Source organism: Xyrauchen texanus, chromosome 21 (genome assembly GCF_025860055.1).
Source record: "Xyrauchen texanus isolate HMW12.3.18 chromosome 21, RBS_HiC_50CHRs, whole genome shotgun sequence".
In the NCBI taxonomy this organism is placed as follows: Eukaryota; Metazoa; Chordata; class Actinopteri; order Cypriniformes; family Catostomidae; genus Xyrauchen; species Xyrauchen texanus.
This window is the reverse complement of record NC_068296.1, coordinates 7,796,024-7,820,728: the sequence shown is the minus strand read 5'-3', so window position 1 is coordinate 7,820,728 and position 24,705 is coordinate 7,796,024. Positions and strand designations below refer to the sequence as shown.

At 39.4% G+C, this 24,705-nt stretch overlaps 1 protein-coding gene across 1 annotated transcript in view; it reads right to left on the bottom strand.

Annotated features, from left to right (window-relative positions):
• LOC127661766 (transcription initiation factor TFIID subunit 4-like) overlaps positions 1–24,705 on the bottom strand; it is a 117,053-nt gene that overhangs the window by 39,154 nt on the left and 53,194 nt on the right. Inside the window, exon 14 of the mRNA XM_052152645.1 lies at positions 10,165–10,287. Within this exon, the coding sequence (XP_052008605.1) occupies positions 10,165–10,287 (123 nt within the window). The remainder of the gene's footprint in view (positions 1–10,164; positions 10,288–24,705) is intronic.

Genomic DNA, 24,705 nt, shown 5'->3' with positions numbered 1-24,705 from the left:
TTCCCTTTTTGATTTGTAACTAGTAGCACCTAATAAACAAGCAAAAATAAATAAATAAAGCACATAATTTATTATGTTTCCTGGAGTGTTGGATATTCATGTTTTTGAGATGTTACAGACATTACATCAGAAATTAGCATAATTAATTCTGAATCAAAGTAATGGCCAGCATCATCCAATCACTGCCAACCATGTTCAATTAAAATGATACATTATAAATTCTGAATCTATGTACTGATTATCATTGTCCCATTTCTGCTAAATATGTTGAGTGGTACAAACATCATCTGCAGACTGAAATATACTTTTGGTTGGATTATAGGATTGAACACACTTAGCTGGATAGAAAGCTATAGGATGCTCCCTTGCTCCCTATTTAGTGAATGATTTACCCTCCAGTGTGCTCTCTGTCTGCACTGTTCTCAGAACAGATTGAAATGGACCTTATTTTCATCCTAACTCCATATAAAGCCTCTGAAAGCAAAATTTTTCAGCTTTTGGTGAAAAATGTGAAAATGAACAGTGAATATATGAATGTTTTTACTAATGTTAACGAATAGGCTCGTATAGTACAGTGATAACAAAATAAAATATAACAGAATGTATATTAAAATGAAGCTATATGTTGGCACAGCCATTGATCAGGAAAATAAAAAATGGCACTCCATGTAAAAAGGTTGTCGATCCCTGGTCTAGAGTCTTGTGAACAGAATTCAGTCAGTTTTTATTCGTTTAAATTATGCGTTATGTACTGTATATCGAAGCCAAAATACAATGTCCACACATGTGGACAAGGGGTTGCAAAAGGTTATTGTGGTTTCTTAAAATAAAGTTTTACCAATATATTTTTTTTATTAAAAAATTCATTTGAGAAAAAAATATTTCTGTGTATGTTCAAATGTGTTTATACGTTTTTTGTTTCAAAATTAAATTAAAAACCATAACATAAATTATTCGTTTTGTTTAAAAAAAAAAACTGTTTATTGCTCATGGGTTTAAAAAGAGTACACAAATTTAATATTTGATTTTCCCGTGTGGATGGAACCTAAAAAAACACAATTGGTCAGCTTGCGCTGTTCTTTCTTCTGCCTCAATCACGTATTTTGTTATTCAATTTGAAAACATTGAACCAGTAATGAAACCGTTAAAAAAGCACTGGGGGCATGCTGAGTGACTCCAGCCAGGTCTCCTAAGCAACCAAATTGGCCCGGTTGCCAGGGAGGGTAGAGTCACATGTGGTTACCTCCTGTTGGTTGCGATTAAGTGGTTCTCGCTCGGGCGCATGGTAAGTTGTGCATTGATCGCGGAGAGTAGCATGAGCCTCCACATGTTGTGAGACTCCACGGTGTCGTGCACAGCGAGCCACGTTATAAGATGGGTGGAATAACGGTCTCAAAAGTGGAGGCAAATGAGACTTGTCCTCCATAACCCATATTGAGGTGAGTAACTGCACCACCACGAGGACCTACTAAAGTAGTGGGAATTGGGCATTCCAACATTGGGAGAAAAGGGGATAAAAAAAAGCTGGGAGTAGAAAAACGTTTCCCCTTTTTTATTCTGTGCTGCTTTAATGGTCTTCTAAGTTTTAGAAGGGGTGTGTGACTGTCCCTTCTGCTGGGCTACAAACCAAATAGCCTTTTAAAGCACACAAACACACACACACACACACACACACACACACACACAGACAACACACTCATGGCTTTCCTGTTTGTGTGGCCGACGATCTGCCCGTGGTTACTTGCAGGCTGGGAAATATGGGAGGAGAAACGAAAGACCAGGGCAAACATAGGAGCGAATAAACGAGCAAGGGCAAAGAATAGAGAGAGGCTGGATGGAAGACGAGGCTGTTCACTCCAAGTTGGGATTGATTTACTTAATTAACCAAGAATACAAGTTTAACTTACAAACTAGAGGTCAAAAATTCTCATTAACAAAAGGAGCATGTTGAACCGCAGGGCTTGGAGAATATTCTTATAACCGACTACACATTTCAGTCTTTCTTTGATGTTCACGTCGGCCTTTCTCTCTTTCTTTCTCTTTTTGCAGTCCAATTTTTTGGCAGTGAGGTTGATTTTATTTGTAGCTATAGAACAAGAGCACAGTTTGCCTGCAAGCCTGCCTGCACATCTGTAGCACAAGCATTTTTAGTGATACTGGGCGCAGTCCATCGCTCGAGGCGCATTTGAATGGTTCCAACCCCCCCTTTCTTTCCCAGCTCGGATTGTTTTCCACGTCATTCCTGTTAATTTAGCTGGAGGAAAGGGCATTAGTTTCCCTTGTGCTCTTACTCTCTCTCTCTCTCTCTCTCTGTTTTTCTGAATCTACCTTTTTACTACAACCTTAAAAGAAAAAGGTGACAAATTTAAATGGAAACGGCGATTCGATCTTTGGTGAAGTACCCTTGAATGTAGTAATTTTGTTACACAAGTCAGGAATAATTAGTGGTGTATGCCAAGGCAAATCGAACTATTACTATTACTCATACTTAAAGGAATAGTTCACCCAAAAATTTAAATTCTCAAATTATTCTCTTACCCTGATGCCATCCCAGATGTCTTTCTTCAGCAGAACACAAATTAAGATTTTTAGAAGAAAGCGCTCTGTCAGGTCCTTATAATGGAAGTACACGGGTGCTAGCACTTTGACAGTTCAAAAGTCACATTTTGGCATCAATAAAGTAAACCACACGACTCCAGTTGATCAATGATTGACTTCTGAAGGGAATCGCTAGGTTTATGTAAGAAACAAGTCGATAATTAAAAGTTTTTTACTTTAAATCGGCACTTCTATCCAGGGCTCTGTCGATGTTTGAAACGGTTGAACTCTCGTGTAACGTTCATTCTACTTTCATTTATTAATAGCGCCAAATCTGAATTCTCGCATGAAATCACCGACACGCTTACGTCACACTTTGCGTCAGCTGCTGGCAGGAAGCAATTTTTAAGTTAATAACGTTTTAATTATCAATTTATTTTTTACACAAACTTGCTTCAGAAGTCACCGCTCCAGGCGGTCGGGGAGTCCAGTCCCCACTCGCCTCGCGGACGGAAGCCGTTCACCGCGTCCGGGCGGTCGGTCTACTCCCTCCCCCCGGTGGATGGCAGCGGCGCTCCCCTGGGTGGACGGCAGTGTCGAGGACTCCGCGATGGGCATTCCTCCTCCTTCCCCGGCTTCGGCACCAGTGTAAAGAGATCAATGGAAAGGAGGAGGCGAGAACCGGCTTGATAATATAAATAATAGTTTAATTGGTAAACTTAAAAGACAAACACACACGTGACGGACATGTCCGTAAACTATCTCTCTCTCCCGCACGATCCTCTGCAGTCGACCTTTATCCCTCTCGGTAGGCTTGATTAGCCTAATACGGGACCAGGTGTGTAGGATCACGACCCGGCCCCGCCCTCCGCCCTGCCACAGTGTTCTAATACTTTTTTATTCAGTCAGACTGATGATATTTGGCTGGCGGATGATAAAATTGTAAATAAATAAAAAATCCCATTAACTCTATGTAAGATTTTTGATTAAAAATGAACATATTGCCATTACTGATTACCATCAGCACATCTAACAATCAGTGTTCTAAACAATGTCCTTACCTTACCCTGATTCACTACTGTAAGCCTAAATAAATTATTTAATGATTTTGATTTGCCGTGAAATCGCTGGTTTATGACGATCAAGCTTGCATCATGTCCGCACACACAGGAAAGAAGTGCCAGCTGTCTCATGTTCCGGCTGGAGAAACTAACTATGCTTGTTCAACTCAGATCAGTAACACTTACACAGTTCAGGACAGCATCGCTGCAGTTTAGATGGATATATATCCATTTGGCGAAGTTGTTTGCCTGCTGTAATGTTAGGATATGTCTTCTGGTAGGGTTGTTGAAACTTTACTCGTGTGTTAACCGATCGCAATGTATCTACATTGTCCGGTTAAAATACTGTGACATGTTTAATATGTATGACTTCTGAAATGTACTTCTTGTAATTGTTATATTGCATATTTAAGCATATTATTTTTACATTTAATATAGTATATTTTATTCCCATTATTACTGAATCCACATTTTATATTTTTAGTTTACATGTAATTGTAGTAACTGAGGCTGGACAATATAGTATAAAAATAATGATATATGAAAAATGAAAAATGAAACATCAAAATGCATCAAAACATATTTTAATATATTATTTTCTAAGGAGTGGTGGTGGTGGTGTAGTGGTCTAAACCACAGTACTGGTAAACTAGTAATCAGAAGGTTGTTGGTTCAATCCCCACAGCCACCACCATTGTGTCCTTAACTCCAGGTTGCTCTGGGGGGATTGTCCCTGTAAGAAGGGCTCTGTAAGTTGCTTTGGATAAAAGCGTCTGCCAAATGTAAATGTAAATCTAAGGGTTAAAGACATACTGCCTCAGTCACCATTTACTGTCATCTATTTATGAAAGTGAATGGTGATTTGGAATGATATGAGGGTGAGTAAATGATGACAGAATGTTCTTTTTTGGGTGAATTTTCCCTTTAAACTGAACTGACAAATTCAACTTACAATGGCATTGCAGGTATTACCTCAATAGTGAAACATAAGTCAAACTGTGATGTCATGTATCATCAAGGAAGTTACATCACCAGATAATAAAAATCTACTTGTGGGTAGAAACACCCTCTGTGTTGTATTTTTGGAGCAGATTGCTCATTTCCTGCACCTGACAACTCAACCCCTTATTCTGTTGTAACATTCAAATCCATTTACATTTTCTCCTTGTTCTTTTCCTGTTTATTCGGTCTGTTTGCGTCCCACACAGATTTTGTACTGAACTTCAAAAGCTCAAAATGAAAGAGTTTGTTACTGTGGCCCCTGGCTGTACAATGACCCCAAGCAAGGGCCAGTTAGGGGGCCCTCTGTCTCTCTCTCTAATCTATGCCTTGGAGCGCAGTAAGGTCTCTTTGTTCGCTCAGGATGGAGACAGACTTTACGCTGAACATGGGCTATCAGGTTCAGCCCCCGGGCCATCTGAAGCCTGGCCAGACGAGAGGGGGTTGAATAACGAGGTAAAAACACCCACAATCGCCCGCCACCAGTGTTACCTGAAATCAGTCACACACATACACACTCTGGGGGGGGCAATTGTGAGTAACCCGTAGAAAAGAAAAATAACATATCAGTTCTCTTTAAAGGAACAGTTCTTTAGTTCTGTCATCACTTACTCACCCTCATGTCATTCCAAAACAATGACTTTCTGTCTTTGTGAAACACAAAAGGAGATTTTTAGTAGAATGTTCAAGCAGATCTTTTCCTGTCCACCTCCAAAAATGACACAAAACAAATATAAAAAACAAAAATCACAATCGGTCACATGACATATGAGAACCAATGAGGTTAGGCAATGTTGACGTCAAACCTGGCAATGTAGCATATTTGAATATAGGTGATAGAGATTTGAGAGCTATGAAACTTGAAGAAAGAAGGTCATACGGGTTATGAGCGACATGAGGGCGAGTACATTATTACAGAATTAAACATTTTGGGTGAACTAACCTGACGTGGTCTTTTGCCGTTGTAGCCCATTCGCATCAAGGTTCGACATGTTGTGCCTTCTGAGATTATATTCTGCTCACAACAATTGTACAGAGGGGTTATCTGAGTTACCATAGCATTTCTGTCAGCTCGAACCAGTCTGGCCATTCTCCGCTGACCTCTCTCATGACCAATCAGCAGTTTCAGAAATACTCAAACCAGCCAACCTGGCACCAAAAATCATGCCACGGTCAAAATAACTGAGATCATTTTTTTCCCCCCACTCTGATGGTTGATGTGAACATTAACTGAAGCTCCTGAACTGTATCTGCTTAATTTTATGCATTGCACTGCTGCCACACTATAGGCTGATTAGATAATCGCATGAATAAGTAGGTGGACAGCTGTTCCTAATAAAGTGCTCAGTGCTTGTAGTTATTCATAACAATTCACATTCAATACGCATAATGTTTTCATATGAATAACAAGTTCTTTTAAGACCAAATGCTCAGTGCTATGCTATCCACATTAATTTTATAGCTTAATATGCTTACTGTAAGTCAATAATTGACTCAATTGTGTCTATTTTTATTTTTAATAAATAATCTTTTTAATATAAATTCCTCTGAGAAACAACATTTTCCTCTGCAAATATCACAAGCAGAACGAACAAAAGACAAACAAACAAGCTTTTTCTCCATTCAATTATAAAACAGTCCCTGATTTTTAGCATCTCACTCATTTCCTCATCTCAGGTTTGGTGACTGTTTCCAGACACTAAGAGGCTTTTGTTTGGGATTAACGCAGCAGAACAGAGTCCGGATATTCAGAGAATCTGAGCAGCCAGACCTCACCCTGAGCTCGCGCCCCACGGCACATTTCTGCGCAGATGAAATCTCTGCCGGGCCCAGAGTGAAACTCTGAGAAGGCCTGAATACGTCGGTGCTGCCATAGCCTGCAGCCACTCCGTGACCCCCTTAGAAAAGTCACATTCACTTTGCTCTGGAGAAAGCAGAGAAATCGCCCCAGGGCAGAACACAGCACCAGCCCAAATGAAGAAATGAGAGGAGGTGAAAATAAGTTTTAAAAAAGTAAGATTCCTCCCTTTGTCTCTCCTTTTCTCCTTCCTTCCTCTTCTAATTTCTAGCTATCTTGATCTTTAATAGGTGGCTTTACTTTTCAAAAACACCTTCAAATTAAACATACTGTATAACAGCATTACAAAAAGTAGTAGGGTGGTACAGTGAGGATATCAGATAGTAATACCATCATACTTTGACAAATATCTATCAAATATGATACTAAATGATAACCATATTCATATACAATGGCATGTACATACATTTACAAGGTACTTTAAAAACAACAAGTAACTATATTTTTATGATTTCTAAAGAAAATATGAGTGCCACCTGGGCAAAGGTTGCCACCATGATGCCAGATTGATGTGGGTGGTAGCCAGGGTGTTCCTATGCAGTTGTGAGGCTGTTCTGAGTAGTTCCTAGTGTGTTGCTATGCAGTTGCTAGGGTGTTCTGGGTGTTACTGGCCAAATTTACAAGTGTCCACCCCTAAGTCTCTATAATATACTGGTCTCTAGATATGGGCCAATAATGCCTACAATGTAAATCAATGAAAGTCTAAATCATTCATATCCATGGCACAAATGGTGCAGGACAATTTACATTTCAAAATTTAATTCTTAGTGTTGGCATTGAAAAGACTTGGTAGGAGGGTGCCTGGGAAGCTCAGCGAGTAAAGACGCTGACTACCACCCCTGGAGTCGCGAGCTTGAATCCAAGGCGGGCTGTGTGACTCCAGCCAGGCTTTCTTAAGCAACCAAATTTGCCCAGTTGCTAGGAAGGGTAAAGTCACATGGGGTAACCTCCTCTTGGTGAACATCAGGTGAACATCAGCTTGGGCAGGCAGGGAGACCATCTAAAATCAGCTGAACACCAGCTTGGTCAGGCTGGTAGACCATCCCGAACCAGCTCAGACCTTCTTAAACCAGCTGAACATCAGCTTGGCCAGGCTGAGAGACCATCTTAAACCAGCTAAGACCTTCTTAAACCAGTTGAACACCAACTTGGTCAGACTGGAAAACCCTTTTGAACCAGCAAACCAGCTAAGACCATCTTTAATCAGCCGAACACTAGCATGGTAAGGCTGAGAGACCATTTTAAACCAGCAAAGAAAATCTTAAACCAGCTAAGACTATCTTAAACTAACTAAACACCAACTTGGTCAGGCTAGAAGACCATCTTAAACCAGAAAAGACTACTTTAAACCAGCTAAGACAATCTTAAACCAGCTGAACAACAACTTGGTCAGCTTGGAAGACCATTCTAAACCAGCAAAGATTATCTTAAACCAGCTGAACACCAACTTAGTCAGGCTGAGAGGCCATCTTGAACCAGCTGAACACCAACTTGGTCAGGATGAGAGGACATCTTAAACCAGCTGAACATCAACTTGGTCAGGCTGGGAGACTATTTTAAACCAGCAAAGACAATCTTAAACCAGCTAAGACCGCCTTAAACCAACTAAACACCAACTTCTTCAGGATGCAGACATGTGCACGTGTCTGTTCATATACAGTTTGTGGCCGATGTTGAGGTCAGAGGCTCTCAGCTCAGTTACAATAAAACACAGTGAAAGAGGTTGCACTGTGTCACAAAGCAGAAGCAATGCATTTATTTAGTTATTTATTCTATTCATATTCATTGCAGGAACTCCCTGGCCGAACCACACACAAAACTCAATAAGCAGCAGGTTATTAAAATGACCAGTTGATGCTCACAATGTGTTTTTTCCGGTTTACCATGTTCAAGCATTAGTCACAATCCATGAGGGAATATGAACTGGCTTTCCAACTCCAAAAGCAAAGCTAAACATTCACCAGATGCAGCTAAACTCAATGACTTCATGTACGACACAACGTTGAGGAAATATAATACTCATATTTCTTCATGTCTCCAGTGTGTACAGCGTAATGCTCTATAATACAGAACAGAGCTGGTAGCCATATGTGCAGCAACAACGCTTTCTGCACCAGAATAACACTGTAACGCACTCATCCAAAACGTGCAGTGCGTGACCACTTCATTAACTGTGGGGAAGTGGAATGTTGCAGGGGAAAATGCTCTGGTGTTTACCTTTGCTTTGAGAAAATACATTCAATCACATGATGCAACACATGAATATTAACTCCTGTGGCAATATGCTGAGTATGTCATCTTGACATTAAATGACAAATGACCAATGCACATGCTATCCATCCTATAAAGAATGAGAATTAAAATTATCGCGTGCCGAATTATTGTATGTTTTAAAAAAGTCAAAAGTGGGGGCCTGGGTAGCTCAGCGAGTAAACCTGGAGTCGCAAGTTCGAATCCAGGGCATGCTGAGTGCCTCCAGCCAGGTCTCCTAGGCAACTATATTGGCCCGGTTGCTAGGGAGGGTAGAGTCACATGGGGTAACCTCCTCGTGGTCGCTATAATGTGGTTTGCTCTTGGTGAGGCGCATGGTGAGTTGTGTGTGGATGCCGCAGAGAACGGCGTGAAAACTCCACACGCGCTATGTCTCTGCGGTAACACGCTCAACAACCCATGTGATAAGATGCACAGGTTGACGGTCTCAGATGTGGAGGAAACTGAGATTCGTCCCCTGCCACATGGTTTGAGGCGAGTCACTATGCCACCACAAGGAAATGGGCATTCCAAATTGGGAGAAAAATGGGAGAAAATAAATAAATAAAATTGTCAAAAGTTATATTCTAGCTGCATTAAGTGTGTGCACTCGAGGGATGAGCGTTCCCGTGACAGAGTGTGCCTCAGCTAGGTGCAGTTTCAATCTCTCCCCCTTAGATCGGGACATTCGTGCAAGTCATAGAAGAGGCACTGACCACACAGAGAAATGCCAGTTTCAGAGTTTGTAGTTATTTACATGATCTGCTTCCGTAGTATTTGAACTTTAATAAAGCTATAACACATTAAATATAACTGCATTAAAGATGTAATACCGGGTTGTTTCCTTTAAAGACGCTCAACATGCAAGTTTTGCTTCAGCGGAGTGGCAGCTCCAGCTCTGCTTACTCCACAACGAGAGTGCTTCTGTATTTACATATTTTGTATTTTTGCATTACACTTCCCTCATACTTTGCGATCTACATCTCCTGAATCTGTTTGGAAAGTTTAGAGTGCATCTGGACTGTGAGCTGTGTAATTCTTCCTCTCCTCAGTCAGGTGCAAACTGCAGTACTGCCCACGAGCGTCATCATTACAGTTTAATCTAATGTTATTTTAAATGAGATCAAATGACACATTTTTTTATTGTTGATGCTGTCGATAAAATTGACTAATTGTTTCAGGCCTACTCTCAAGTTCCAACCAAATGCACCTATTTAAAATCAAGATAAAATTGTGTACAGAACCATCTTGATGTATTTCCTATTGATTTTATTCATCTGGGCTTGATTAAATTAAATGCTGCAGAGAAAAATAAGAGGACTTGGTGATGTCATTCCAAAAACGCAGTTGTTTAGAGATAGTAAATAGGGGCAATTTTAATTTCACGTTGCCTTGAATGTTGATTTATTGAGTCCTTAGAAGACATCATTGTTTTAGAATTCATGTAGAGGTTTGTACCTCAGTGCCTGACATGGTAGCTCCAGGTGAGTCCACCTTGCGTTTTTTTCGTGGGCCAATGGCGGCTAGTGCTGTCAAGTTGGCATCTCGTTGTCTCATTTGGGCGAGTTCCTGCTGCTGCATCTGAAAAATGGAAAAAAAACATGCAAATTATATACTGAAATGCAAGACATATCATATTAATGTACTGAAGCATATTACTGTTTGAAAGGTTTATTGTCATATAATGCTTACACTTTCACATGCTACTTTCAAAGCCGTGCATTCTGACTAAACAAACAGCAAAATTGCTAATATTTTCTTAAATTTTTTCTATCCACATTTTTCCTACATCCTGTGATGCTTAGTGAGAAATATGGGTGTTAATTCCGTTGTCAAGTAAACACAGCTTTTGGTGCACTTCGGACACACGGTCTGCACTTAAATAGCGCCTTTTTTAACCTTAGAGGTTACTAAAGCGCTTTACGCTGTGTCTCATTCACCCATTCGCACACACCTTCACACTCACATTCACACACCAATGGCGGCAGAGCTGCCATGCAAGGCGCTAGCCTGCTTGTCATCTTGTCACCCTGCATGTTCAAATCAGACAGACACACTAAGGAAGAGCTGTGAAGATCTCATACTTGGGTATGTAATCGCTTTTTCAAGTTTTCCAATCGGACGGTTATTTCCTTTTAAATCTGCGCACAAGTTTAAAACATTTGTTTGAAGGTTAATTGACTGGTGAGAGGTGGTGCTACGCTGCTGATGCTAACGCATCAGGATGCTGTTTTAAACCTCAAATGCGATGTGGTTTTTGACTTCCTCTGTATGTTTTTGTGATCCAATCACAAAACATTTTGTACCCCGTTTACAACTATATTTAGCGCTGACCTTTGCGATCAGATCATCTGAAACGTGTCTTATTACCAGCTGTAAACAGGGTCTTAAAATGACTGCAGCCAGAGCTAGGGAATGCTGTAGAGCACCTTCCGGCACATTTATTTCCTCAGTAAGACCCCCAGGAAAAAGGTGGAGAGTAGATTTTTTGGAGGGCTCTTAACAGTGGGAAATAGACTTTTGATTTCCTGAACTTCAAATATACAGTGGCATGGTAATATAGACTTTGCATTAACCAAACAAACTAGCTCCACCGTAAATCACAACATCACAAACTTTGTTTTGAGGCAAAAAAGTATATAAAAATCAGACAAAAAAGACAGGCACAAGGCTGTGTACTTACTGTCCTTCATGAGGGCATGGACTACAATCTCATGAAGCATTGTGAAATAAAAAACTATGGGAATATTTTAAACTATTGATTTTAGGTTGTTCATTATAAGTATAGAAACAATAAATGTTATGTTAATTGCAAAATATTCCTATATGTACAAATAGATAAGTAGTTTAAGGGTGACAAGACACAGACATGATTGCATCATTCACAGTGCGTCATGGGAGTGGGCAGTTGCTCTGAGGCACATTTCGCGAGCCTGGTTGGCTTCGGTTCTCTGATTGGTGAAGCTTTCTCTGCTGGACCATGGGTAATGTAGTTGTTTACCATGAAGTCCGCTATCAAATGAAGTTTTTAAATGAAGTTGAAATAACGCAGAATGATGGCTACAAAAAAGAAGCATAACATCCATGAACAACCTCGGAGCTCAAGGTAGGTCAGTCTTTAAAGGTTTATAAGTTATGGTTGAAAATAATTTAGTCTATGGAAAGTTGCACTCTATTGTAGGCCTCCATGATAGCAAATGTCTCTGTTGTGCATGGTGTCACAGAAAGTGACATCACAGTCTCCAAAATACAAATCACCAATCACTGGTAAATCACAAATAACATCTAAGTTTATGCAACCCAAAACCCTTTAAAATGGTAGTTTGTATGTTTAGAGACATTTATGTGTATTATGTGAATAAAAATATGTATAAATATTAATCAAAATGATTTGGAGAACTGTTAACATATTCTGCAGTACTGCATGAATATAAATGTGTGTGAGCTCACACGCTCTGATGTGAATTTTCACTTTGTGAAGTGTAAGAGGGCCCAGTGGCGCCGCAGGTAATGTCACGGTTTCCTGCGGGGCAGACTCGCTCGGCGAAGCCTTTCTGAGGACGCGTGAGGGCCTGGGGCAACACACACACACACACACACACACACACACACACACACACACACACACACACACACACACACAATAAGCCAAACATACAGACACATGCACACAGACATACACAGCCACATATGGCATCACACAAACACACATGCACCCGTCACAGTCTGTCTGTGGTGAGGGAGTGTGCAGCCGTGTGCCCGCTAGTGTTGCGAGTATGTATGTGTGTGTTACAGGACTGAATGAGGCCAATCAATGCAATCTTTCATTTGCTTTCCTCATTCTGTGTCTGTGTTTTGATTACAGAGACCTGTGATGTTGCAATCAAAATGTAGTCTTATAGAGATTTCTTTGGTTTTCAAAACTAAGTCCAAATTGCGCATGCTGTTTTGTGTAGTGTGTGTGTGTGTGTGTGTGTGTGTGTGTGTGTGTGTGTGTGTGTGTGAGCATGTATTTATCATTTTGACATTTTGTCGGTCCCCATGATGAAAACAGCTTATAAATCATACTAAATAATGTTTTTTGAAAATGTAAAAATGCAGAACATTTTCTGTGAGGGTTAGGTTTAGGGGCAGGGTTAGGGGATAGAATAAATAGTTTGTACAGTATCAAAACCATTATGTCTATGGAAAGTCCCCATAAAACATGGAAACACACAAGGGGGTGGGGCGGTAGTGTAGCGGTTAGCGCGCTGCGCTATGAATCTGGCCACCCACCCCCCACCCACCCGAGTTCGATTCCTGCTCATGGCCAACACCAGTGACAATTATCTGAACCGGTCCTGGGCCTCCCCTAGGTCGACTCAGCCTAAAATGAGTACCTGGTGTGGTGTGTAAAAACATTGTCACTGGGGAGACAAAGGCGGTCGGGCGTATTGCTGGCCACTCACCCCCTCGCGTTCCGGCCTTCATAGGTGCTCGCTAACAGCACTTGCCCCTACAGTCTGTTAAGGCTAAATGGGGGATCTTTGTTTTGTGTGTGTGTGTCCGAAGGCTTCACACTTTGAAAAAAACAAAGGAACACACATGTGTGGTGACATGATAAAGTTGTGTTAGTCTTTATCTACCAATAAACCTGCACCAAACCTTACAACCACCCAACATAATCACATGTGAAAAGTTGTTTCCGAAAGTTTATGTTCTCTAAAATCAACCCCATTCAGCCAACTTACTGTCAAGTGGCATACCCCATCAGACATTTTTGCAAATTTGGGTACATTTTCCTCTAGTGTTACTGATCGTTGCATGAGCAACCTCCAAAAAACAGGTTCTGGTCCCGTGATAACCAGGAAATAATCGTGTTCACATAAACAAGGATTTACGCAATTCGCAGGGTGCGTCTTTGCTCTAAAATTACACGTTTACTACACTGACGGTTAGGTTTAGGGTTGGGGTTTGAGTTAGGTGGTAGAGTTAAAAAAAATATGCATTCCTTTTGACTTAATTTAATAATTTACAACTAAAAATACAAATTGCTTTTGGTGCCACTTTGTGGACATTTCACCCGGAAACTGGAGCTCACTCATATCCATGTGTTTAACATCACTCCCATCTTTGGACACCTGGGGCAGTGATTTCAGCAGAACTTTCGAGTTCAGGGTACATTACAGTAACTTTCAAAAGCATCTTGTCAATTTCCCATGTGATCATGTTGCGTGGCCATCAGCTTTCATTGTATCATAAATAGTAACGTGAATATTTGAATAAACATCTGCTTACGTGTTCCACTGAAGTAAAATGGGTATTGGAATGACTTTAAACTCAAGAGCATAAAACCCGCCCCGACTATCTCTGCATCCCCCAGTTTTCTGTACTCGTATCGCTAAACATATCAGTACCCCCCACCCCCCTCCCCACCCACTCAGACTACTGACCCCTGCGATAATCCTGTTCCACCGACAGCCCCTGATGCACCACTCAAGTATCAGAGCGCCTCCATGTCTGCTCTTGCAGTTGGCACCAGACTCTGTGCCCGCTCAATGCCTACGGCTACTGCCCGAGTCTCAGATTTATGGCATTCTGATAAATGCAGGTCCCACTGAGCCATCTGTGGTGCCTGCTTTCTGAGCAGGCGCCATTACAGGCATATCATCCCCACATGTACCAGAGAGAGAGAAATTATAGTTCAACTATGTGTAGAGTTAGTTAACCGCTGAGCTCATTATTGGGGACAAATTTAGAGAAATATTAATATGAATTATTTTGGCTAACTGTTCATATATTCTGCAGTACTGCTTCAAAAATAAATGTTTAATAGTTAGATGATTGTAGAAATGGTAATTGCTTTCAGTGTTAAGTAAAACTTACAAAACTTCAAGTTTTAAAAGCTTGAGGTTTGAAGGTTTAACAGATGGATGGATGGATGGATAGATAGATAGATAAATAGATGTAGCTTAAAGTGCTTAATAGGATGTAGCTTGCATGAAGAAGTTACATTTAATTATTTTAGTCTTTGTTTAGGGATTTTGGAAAAACGCTAAACAAGTCTGTAGAATAGCAGTGTGTTTGCTTGACAAAGCAATTATTGAAAGCAATTACCATTTGTACAATTATCTATCTATTAAACATTTATTTTTAAAGCAGTATTGAAAGATATATTAATAATACTCATCAAATGTGTTCAGACTGTTCATACATACAAATTTTACAAAGAATATGAAATGTTTACGCACAGTATTCGTTGCTATCGAGAGACGTTTTATTTCTTAACCTGAAGTTCCTTCTAGCCTTATGTCATCTGTTTCAATTGTAACCTTTCAACAAAGAAAAGCAGCATCACAGAAAAATATAACCTTTTCAAGCCCTTTGTTCACAAATACAAAACCGCATAATGCTGTTAGATGATCAATATTTTAGTTTAAGTTTGAGGCTTTTTAAACCTTCTCTAAAACCTCCCTAAAGCTAAACCACCTGCCCTTTGAGGAGAGGGGGATACTCTTGTACACTATGATTATTTACAAAGGTCAACACTAGGGCAACATTAATGCAATTACGTGTAAAACTCTATAAAGCAATATCAGAGCAAATGGAACATTTTTACAATATTATGCACTGAAGATAAAGAATAGTCAGAGACGTGGTCTATACTCCAGCATTAAGAGCTTTGGTGCTTTTGCAGATGGCATTTAGTTTGAATCTGGCTTGCAACATTCCACTATAGTGTCCTACACTTATCTCCATTGTTTTCATATCTATCTATCTATCTATCTATCTATCTATCTATCTATCTATCTATCTATCTATCTATCTATCTATCTATCTATCTATCTGTCTATCTGTCTGTCTGTCTGTCTGTCTATTCAGGTCAGCATGTTTTCAATGCTAAAATGCCCAATATTAAAAGATCTGATTTTAAATTGCATTGCTAGTTTTCTTTCCTGCTGCCATAGGAGATCAGCAGTGTAGAGATCTACGTCTCAACCTCAAGTTCATGCACGTGAGGATTTCACTTCACATAAAGCACATGCCAGTGTATATACGAGCTGTTTGTCATGATGGCCAGACCTGCCCATCTCTATCAGCAGCAACAAAACCTTCTGTTCCCCCCACCCCCACCCCCACGAGCCACAGGCCCACAGCATTGCACACACACACACACGCACGCACGCACACACACGCTCAGACAGATGTCTGTGCCCGAGCATAACGGGAAGACTGGGGTGGTTTAGGGGGTCTTTCAATGGGCAACAGTGATTTTGAGTAACACCACAGTCTGAAATATAAAGGACCAGCAGGAGGCAAAATCTGCCCTCCTGTCCCGAGACACTGAACTGAAGTTGCTATTCTTGTGATGGCCAAACAACAGGGCTAAATGAACACCTTAATGAAAATTAGCTTTTTTCTAGTCACAAAATGTATCAAGATGGGCAAAAATATTTTATTTTTATTGAATATTGAAAATAATTTGTGTGAAATAAAATAATAATAAAAGATTGTTAATTTATTTTTTTAATTATTATTATTTATTTATTTTTTAAAGGTGACAAGTACACCTGGAGTTAAAGGCCCACAGCCTTGAGGTACAAGGACCGTAGGGGGGTTATAGTGATATAGGAGCAATAGTTATAGTGCAAAATTTGTCAACTAATGCAAATAATTTTGAGCCAGCAAATGCTTTTGTAACAAATTAAGATAATGATTGCACAAAATAGCTACTTCAGAAAAGGGTGCACGATTTCCTGTTAATTTCAAACACATTTGGCATTTTATAACATCACATGTATTCTGTAAACAAATTAATCTCCATTGTGATTGGATCAGTCAATGTGAGCCTTTCAAAATATTTCAGAACAAATCTATTCGCCTCACTATATAAAAACAGTGCATAGTATGCATATTTTATAGGGGCATTTATCCCCCGCAACAGGGGGGCTTTATACCCCAAATACTATCCTTTCACTTATTAAACAGTTCTTAAAAAAGTTTGATTTATTCACCTTGAACAAAACTGAAAATGATAAGTATTTTGTATCAAAATAAATGTTGATTTCAGGGATTTTCATTAGCTACATTTACATTTATGCACTTGGCAGAAGCTTTTATCCAAAGCGACTTACAGTGCACCTATTACAGGGACAAACCCCCCGGAGCAACCTGGAGTTATGTGCCTTGCTCAAGGACACAATGGTGGTGGCTGTGGGGGATCGAACCAGCGACTTTCTGATTAACAGTTATGTGCTTTAGTCCACTACGCCACCACCACTCCATTGCTACATAAATTAGCAAAACATTTTAAAATCAACCTTTAGACACCACACACAAAGATCTCATGGATCAGGAAATTTTTGCAGTGCACAGTGACAAACAGATGTTTAGGAAAGTGCTGTGGTAATTTTTGTTGCTATTTAGTGTTTAAAGAGAAAATAAAACCAAAGGAGCCTTTTACCCCGCTGGGCATTTAGCCCCATTGTACTTCACTCAACAGGAACAAATGTAGGGTGGGACTTGATTTTATAAATCAGGATTTACATGCATTGCTATTGTAAGACTATGATATTATCATTTAATATACATTTTCCCCGCCCACACAGCCTTGGTTACATCAGCAGAAAAAACAAAAAATTCTGTTTCAAAGACAAAAGATCAATATATTATGTTTGCTGAAAGATTATGAAAGTAAGCTTTTTTCTTTTGGAACAACATACACTGATGAATCGTGCAATCGTGCGAGACATTTATAAAGCAAAAAAGTAAAATGGGTCCATTTCATTTGGATGTTGGCTTTAAGAAACAATTTCTTATGTTAGATGTATTTTTAGCAAAACATTTAGTAAAATAATACTTTATTGTGTTTACTGGGTTTAAAATGTTTATCCATAATTACATTGATTAAAATGGCATATTTTTTAAAAGGACTGTGTATAGCTTTTAAAATACACAATTTACGTATACTGCATATACTATAATAGAATACACACAGTAGAGAAAACACAAGACCATTTGGCGAACTGTTGTGAACTAATGGCTTTTCAATTAATTCAAAGAATAAAAAAAGTAATTTACTTTTGAATGAATTGAAAAGACTGCCATTAGTTCACGACAGTTCGCCAAATTATAGAATATGCAGTATATGTAAATTGTGTATTTTAAAAGCTATATGCATCTTTGTGTTTGATTCGCAGTTATGTGTTGAATATGAGCAGTGATCTTTCTGACGTGTCACATTCATTGACCCCAGGGTCAAACAGGGCTCGACACGTTAACCTTGGAAAAAAGATACTGAAGATCAAAACTTGTGCTATCCATTAAAATGACTGGAAGTTTTGAAGCTATCCATCTGAAGCTTGGGCTTTGTTGAGAGATTTTGAGTGCCATTTCAGTGAAGCACCAATTAAACAAATGCCCTGGGCAAGCCCCCAGGGGTCAGGCTCATTATGAAGTCACTTCCTGCTCTTAAAACACCATTCGTACTCAACAAAAGACATGCAGAATAACATGTGTGCCGTTTGACCTTGGCTAAAACACATCTTAAATTATTGTAGTTATTAACATCAGCCAAAACAATGACCCCAATGTGTTAACAATAACAGAGAGGGGTTACAGCTCATTGAAATGGTTGACGTTATTATTTGAATGAGAACCTAAGAATAACACATTCAAGAGAGGAGATCATTAAAAATCTTGCTTATCTAAGTAGAAAATTTCCATCTTTTGTGTCACACAGGTTTGTCTCTGCTTGGGAAAGCAGTCTTCTCCTCTCTCTCAACCTCTTTCTTTCTTCCTTAAGTGTGGTGTGCTTCGACTTCACCTTCTATTGATCAGGTGTAATTTGCATCGGTGGCAGATGAACGGAGTCGTCTACACACTGAAAGGACTTTGGCGATGATTTATTCATTCTCAAATCAAAAACGGAGGATCTTCTGAGAGGTAGAGAGACTGCGGGCATTGAATAAGGGCTCTTGTGTTTCTCTGGATCTCTCGTTTTCTCTCCCGGAGCCCCGGGGCCGATGGTGTGCAAGTCCTTCTAATTAACAAGGTGAATCATGCTGCCGCTCCCTAATTAGCCAACACGACACTCTAATGGAAACATGCGGACAGCGCTGGCACACTTAGGAGACTCGCTCTCTAAATTCTCTCGCTCTAAATCATCTTTCTTTCTCTCACTCTTGTTTTCTGCATATCTTTCCCACAAACGACATTTTCACAATGTTCATGGGGAAAAGATAAACGTGAAGGCAGAAGTCGCATGTGTTGTCTGGTTTTTCATGCAGAGAGGTGTAAAAGGTCAGAGGTCAAGCCTACACTGGAAGTGACCAAGGGGTCAGGATTAGACTGGTTAATCTGGTGGATGCCATCATTACATCCTTCTGAATAAGGCCCAATGTTAGATGTGTTACAAATGCGTATGCATGGTTAGAAACAAATTATTTGATTGAAATGTAAAATATACATTTATAACAAAGAAATTACACATTATTTGTTAAAAAAAAAATAAATCCTTTAATTTCAGCCAGATGGAGAAAATAAAGAGGCTATAGCAGAGTAGCTGTGCAGACAGTGCAATGAAAATAGGACCATCTGTTAACTGAAGGAGCGTTGCAATAGAAAAAAGGCTCAACACATGTTCTGTGTGGTGTGTATGAAATCTAAAAATGTTTCCTTCTCAGGCTGTATACAAAGGGTAAGAAGGCATCAAAGGCACAAATCCAATGTTTGCGCAATATCCATTTTTAAAAGTTGAACAACTTTTAACTTAACATGCAGTCTCAAAGAGTGTAACTTCTGTGCCACTAGCTCCACCGAATGAGTTGCAAAAATAAATATGCTGTTGATCGAACAAACAGATTATCCCACCCAAAAACTTTGCTTTGTTGGGCTGGGCGGGTCACTCAAAACAAAAAGAGGAAATTTAGAGAGACAGTGTTTACACTTTTGAAAAAATTAAGCTTCGACTGGTTTAATGTATTCTCTGCATATTAGGGATAGGAGAAAGTATTTTAAAAGCGAAAAAGTGAAACAATTCAGCTTTAAAAACACAGTTTTCATGGCGAGAGATGCTGAAAAAGCACAACGCGACACAACCAAAAATATTGCATCACATGTTGATGCATTTTTACACGATTGCATGCAAAAAACAAAATGTTTAAATAGTGCAGATAGCATTCAAGAACATGATCTGCATGATTGGCCCCTTATTCTTCTCTTTTTTAGATAACATAGTATTTCTCTTAGCTTCGAAATACGTATCTGTGTTTACAGTACAGATTATTTGACTGAGGCTAAACGTGATATTATAATCAGTTCCCCTAAATTCACGTAGGTTTGATGACCCCTAAGAGAGCTCTGGCAACCCCCCGGTTGGAAAACCCTGTTCTAGATCATTAGTCAAACCAGTTTGCTTAGTAGGTACCTTCATTCAAAAACACGGTATGTTAGCCCTGCTGAAAAGTCTAACTTAATCCAGCATGAATTCCTATGGTTCTTTTTTGCAGTCCTTGACTGACCGGGAAGAGTGGCGGCAAGGGTTGCGTTGCAAATGGCTAGTTAGGAGCCTAATCTGCAAAAGCTGACCCTTTCATCTTTTTGTTCATTATCAAAACATCCCATACTCTTCTTCCCACTCCTTCATTCCATCTCTTTTTCTCCTTTCTCAGGCACATCGTATTATTACCAAAAGTATAGTTCTTTATTACTGAATCTCCCGCTGCTAACCCAAGGAGATTTGCATACAAAGAGAAAGACCTCCTACAGGCCACATACTCCAGGGCCTTTTCGCTTTTCAAATTCCTCACCATCTCGCTTGCAGGCAAAAATCTCGCTCGGTTGTTCTTTCTCTCATTACGGCACTTTGTAAAATTCAAAAACACACAGGGACAACAAAGGTATTTTTAAAAGCTTGCCTTTCTCCTTTTAAATATACATTTGTAATATGACTTAAGGAATTGTAGAGATGAAACTAGCAACCATAAATAGGTAAATAATAATAGTTTCAGGACATTTCAGCATTTGCATAATTTACTTTGTCTTACAAAAGAATATTTACAGTGTGATGTTTTAATTACCAATACAACTATCATCTTTTAATACTTTTAGACAGCTTCAGACAGTCTTTAGTCACGTGAAAGACTTGTTTAGAATTCCCTCTAACTATGACGGAGGGGGAAAATTCCATGCCTGATTATATTTTGAGGTCTTGACAAACATCCACCCAGAGCGTGACTTTCCGTCATATTTTCCAAAGGATAGTTTGATACAGAAGGAAGCACAGGCATTTTGGGATGTTTGTGTCTCAGCTGTGGGCTCTGTGCATATCTTGGTATAATTGGAAGTACACAATCTCAGGCCAATCGCACGGTTACCATCAACAACAGTGCAATGCAATACTCTCACAAACAGAGAGATGAAGATGGAGAAAGAAGAGTTGAATAGAAAAGGAAACAGAAAGAAATCAACTGAGGAGGAAAAATATTTGAGGAAAATTATTTGAACAAAAAGGAATTGGATAGATGCAAGTTTTACACAAATGTGAAATTTGAGATAAAAAATTAAACATCTCAAACGAGAAAAGACCACAACGGGGGTGATGCCTTGTCTGAAGATCTTCTCAAGGCTAATGTCATTGTGAGTGTGGTTTGGAAAACGTGACGTTCTTTATTTACAATCACCACCTGAGTAGAATGTAGCTAGCTAGGAATTGTCTCTCCGAGTTTGCTCAAAAGTTCTCTTTTTATATGATGCTCAATACAAACTTTACAAAGACAGTGTGTCCACAACAAATGCGGGAAGAAAATTTGCTCACCTTCATGCCATCCCAGATGTGTAGGACTTTCTTTCTTCTGCTGATCACAAACAAAGATTTTTAGAAGAATATCTCAGCTCTGTAGGTCATTTCAAGTGCAAGTGAATGGTGGACAGAACTTTGAATCTCCAAAAATCACATAATGCAGCATAAAAATAATCTATTGTAAATCAAGTAATCCAGACTCCAGTGGTTTAATACACTGTATGTCTTCTGAAGTGATGCAATCACTTTGGGTGAGAAACAGATCAATAATTAAATCTGTTGTACTATAAATCTCCTCTTTCACTTTCACGTTTGTGTGAAAGTGGAGATTCATAGTAAAAAAGGACTTAAATATTGATCTGTTTCTCACACACACCTATCATAAACCTTCTGAAGACATGGATTTAACCCCTGGAGTCAATGGATTACTTTGATGCTGCCTTTATGTGCTTAAACTTCAAAGTTCTGGCCACCATTCACTTGCACTCTATGGACCTACAGAGCTGAAATATTCTTCTAAAAATCTTTGTTTGTGTTGTGTAGAAAAAAGAAAGTAATACCCATCTGGGATGACATGACAGTGAATGGTGACTGAGACAAACATTCTGCCCAACATCCCCTTTTGTGTTCTGAGGAGAAAAGAGAGGTACATACAGGTTTGCAACGACACAAGGGTAAATGAGAGTAAATGATGACAGAATTTTCATTTTTAGGTTTACTATTGCTTAAACTTTTATTTCAAACTCTGATCACAAAACTACATGTCTAAAGAACATCTCAGCTCAACTGGATCATGAAGATGTTAGCTTTACTTGCTTTCTATACGCTGTCCACTCACACTCTCATCACTGGCAGTATAAACTAGGGTGTTTAGCTGGACTGCGAGCAACCATTTACCAACACCTATGTTACTTTGTCCTTGTCCATGACACGCTGGCCACTGGGCCTGCAGGGCCAGAGGCTGTTGTGGTAAAATGCACATGTTTACCCAGATGGTCATCAGTGGTCACTCTACGTCCTCTGCCCTACCTACCCTCTCCTATCCTGCTCAGGCCGGGGCAGCAATGATGAATCTGTGGCCGCAGAGTGTCTGTGTGTCCTGACATTGTGATGTATCTGCCAGGGTTTCGCTCGGTTTGTGTATTTGCGGCTTCTTTCACTATATTTTGCCTTCTTCCTCTCTCTATTTGTCATGTGTCCCCCGTGATCACTCTCGTTTTCTCTCCAGATTAGTTCTATCTGTGGCAGGGCGTTGCTGATTAGGGTGGGCCGCCCCGGTGCTGTATCCTGTCTCTTTATTTTGGCCATTGATTTTCACTGAGGGCATTTTAAAAATATCCGATCTGACCTTTGGGCATTGCTGAGGACTGTGGAAATAGGTTTCAAAACACACACACACATACACACACACACATACACACACACACACACACACACACACACACACAGGCTCTGTGACATTACGAGGAATCAAATGTTTGTGAAGGTCTGTAAAAGACGAATGGATAGAAAACCTGCCCCGATCAAACAACATCTGTCCATCAGACACACATGCTTGTAGAAGCAGACACTCACTTTCACATAACTTCCCTTAGGAAATAATTCACAAAAGAGATATATTTAAGATAGGTACATACAAGTCATAATAGTTTATCCTAGACAGCCATGGGATTCAATGCAGAGCAAATGGAGACAGTTGATCCTGAGAAAAGGTTATCTCAAATGTGTCTCCTCTGGAGCTCCTTATGAGATTTGAATGTCTTAAACTGTGCTCAGATTTGCCAAGATACTCAAGTCTGTAATTGAAGTTGGAGATTTACTTAATACTTTCTCAACAAGTACGAGTACCGCTACTTCTTTTTTAATACTCGCAGATCCCTTTTTTCCCCCCTGAATTTCATATCAACAGTTTGTTCAATTTTATCATAAAAATTATGCTTAAATTAATTAAAACTTTAATCAAATGAAAATATAACAATTATTATATTATTATATAAATCAACATACACTTTATCAAATGAAGTGCTTTTATACAGAACCTCACAACACAATCCAAAACACAAAGTTGGAGTTAATATACAGTAATGATATATTTCTGTCCTACTTTTTTCCTTTAAATTGAGCTTTTATTTTGGTGGAGCTTTTATTATGAAATTGTAAAGCTGTTCAATGGAAAGGAGGAGGCGAGAACCGTCCTGGTGATATAAACAATATTTTAATGATTAACTTCAACAAAAGACAAACACACACACGACGGACATGTCTGTAAATGATCTCTCTCTCGTCGCACCACCGTCCACAATCAGCCTTTATCCTTCTCGGAGGCTTAATTAGCCTGATAAGGGACCGGGTGTGTATAATCACGACCCGGCCCTGCCCTCCGCCCTGTCACAGAATGTTATGATAGAAGCTTCTCACTCTGGAAAATCCGGTGGCTACGTGATTCAAAGTGATTATTAAACCGCAAAAGGCTGCCATTTAATAAATATGTAGTCTGTACATGTGCCTCGCTCTACAAAATGAATGAGCACTCTGCTCTCTGTCATCTGCTACAAACAGACCACGGGATTCTCATGATGGTGTTTTCCGTGTATGAGACAAGGAGCTCTAAAAGGTATGAGCACTTTGTGTCTTTATGTCAGCACAACACTGGCTCCACACATTCACAAGCACTCACTTTTGAAGCACACAGCACATGCAAACTATATTTTTATCTCATTAAATCACATCCTTTGTGGTTTAACGATCAAACAGACATAATAGGATTTTTATTTGTGCACTGCATAGTTTCCGGAATGACATTCATATGCCAGATGGTATCATTTTGGTATTGAAGTACACGAGTGCAGTATCCAGAATCCGATACCTGTATTGGTAGTGGGACATCTCTAATATATGCAATATTTGTATATTTTTAAAAAGTGAAAATGTGACAAATGATGAAAAAATAATAATAAAATAAACTGTATATTTTCGTAATGTATCAAGTTAGAAAGTCCACTGTGTAATTAACAGCATTAGCTGAGAGCATGTCTTTCATATGTAAGCAAAATGGACAAATGGAATTAAATATACCCACATTTATTGGAATCTAATCAGAATTGAATTGAGAGCTTGTGAATCGAATTTGCATTTTATAATGACTAAAATGTGGGTCTGTTTTCTCACACAATTGTTATCGTGTGGCTTCAGAAGACATGGAATATAGTGCATCAGTC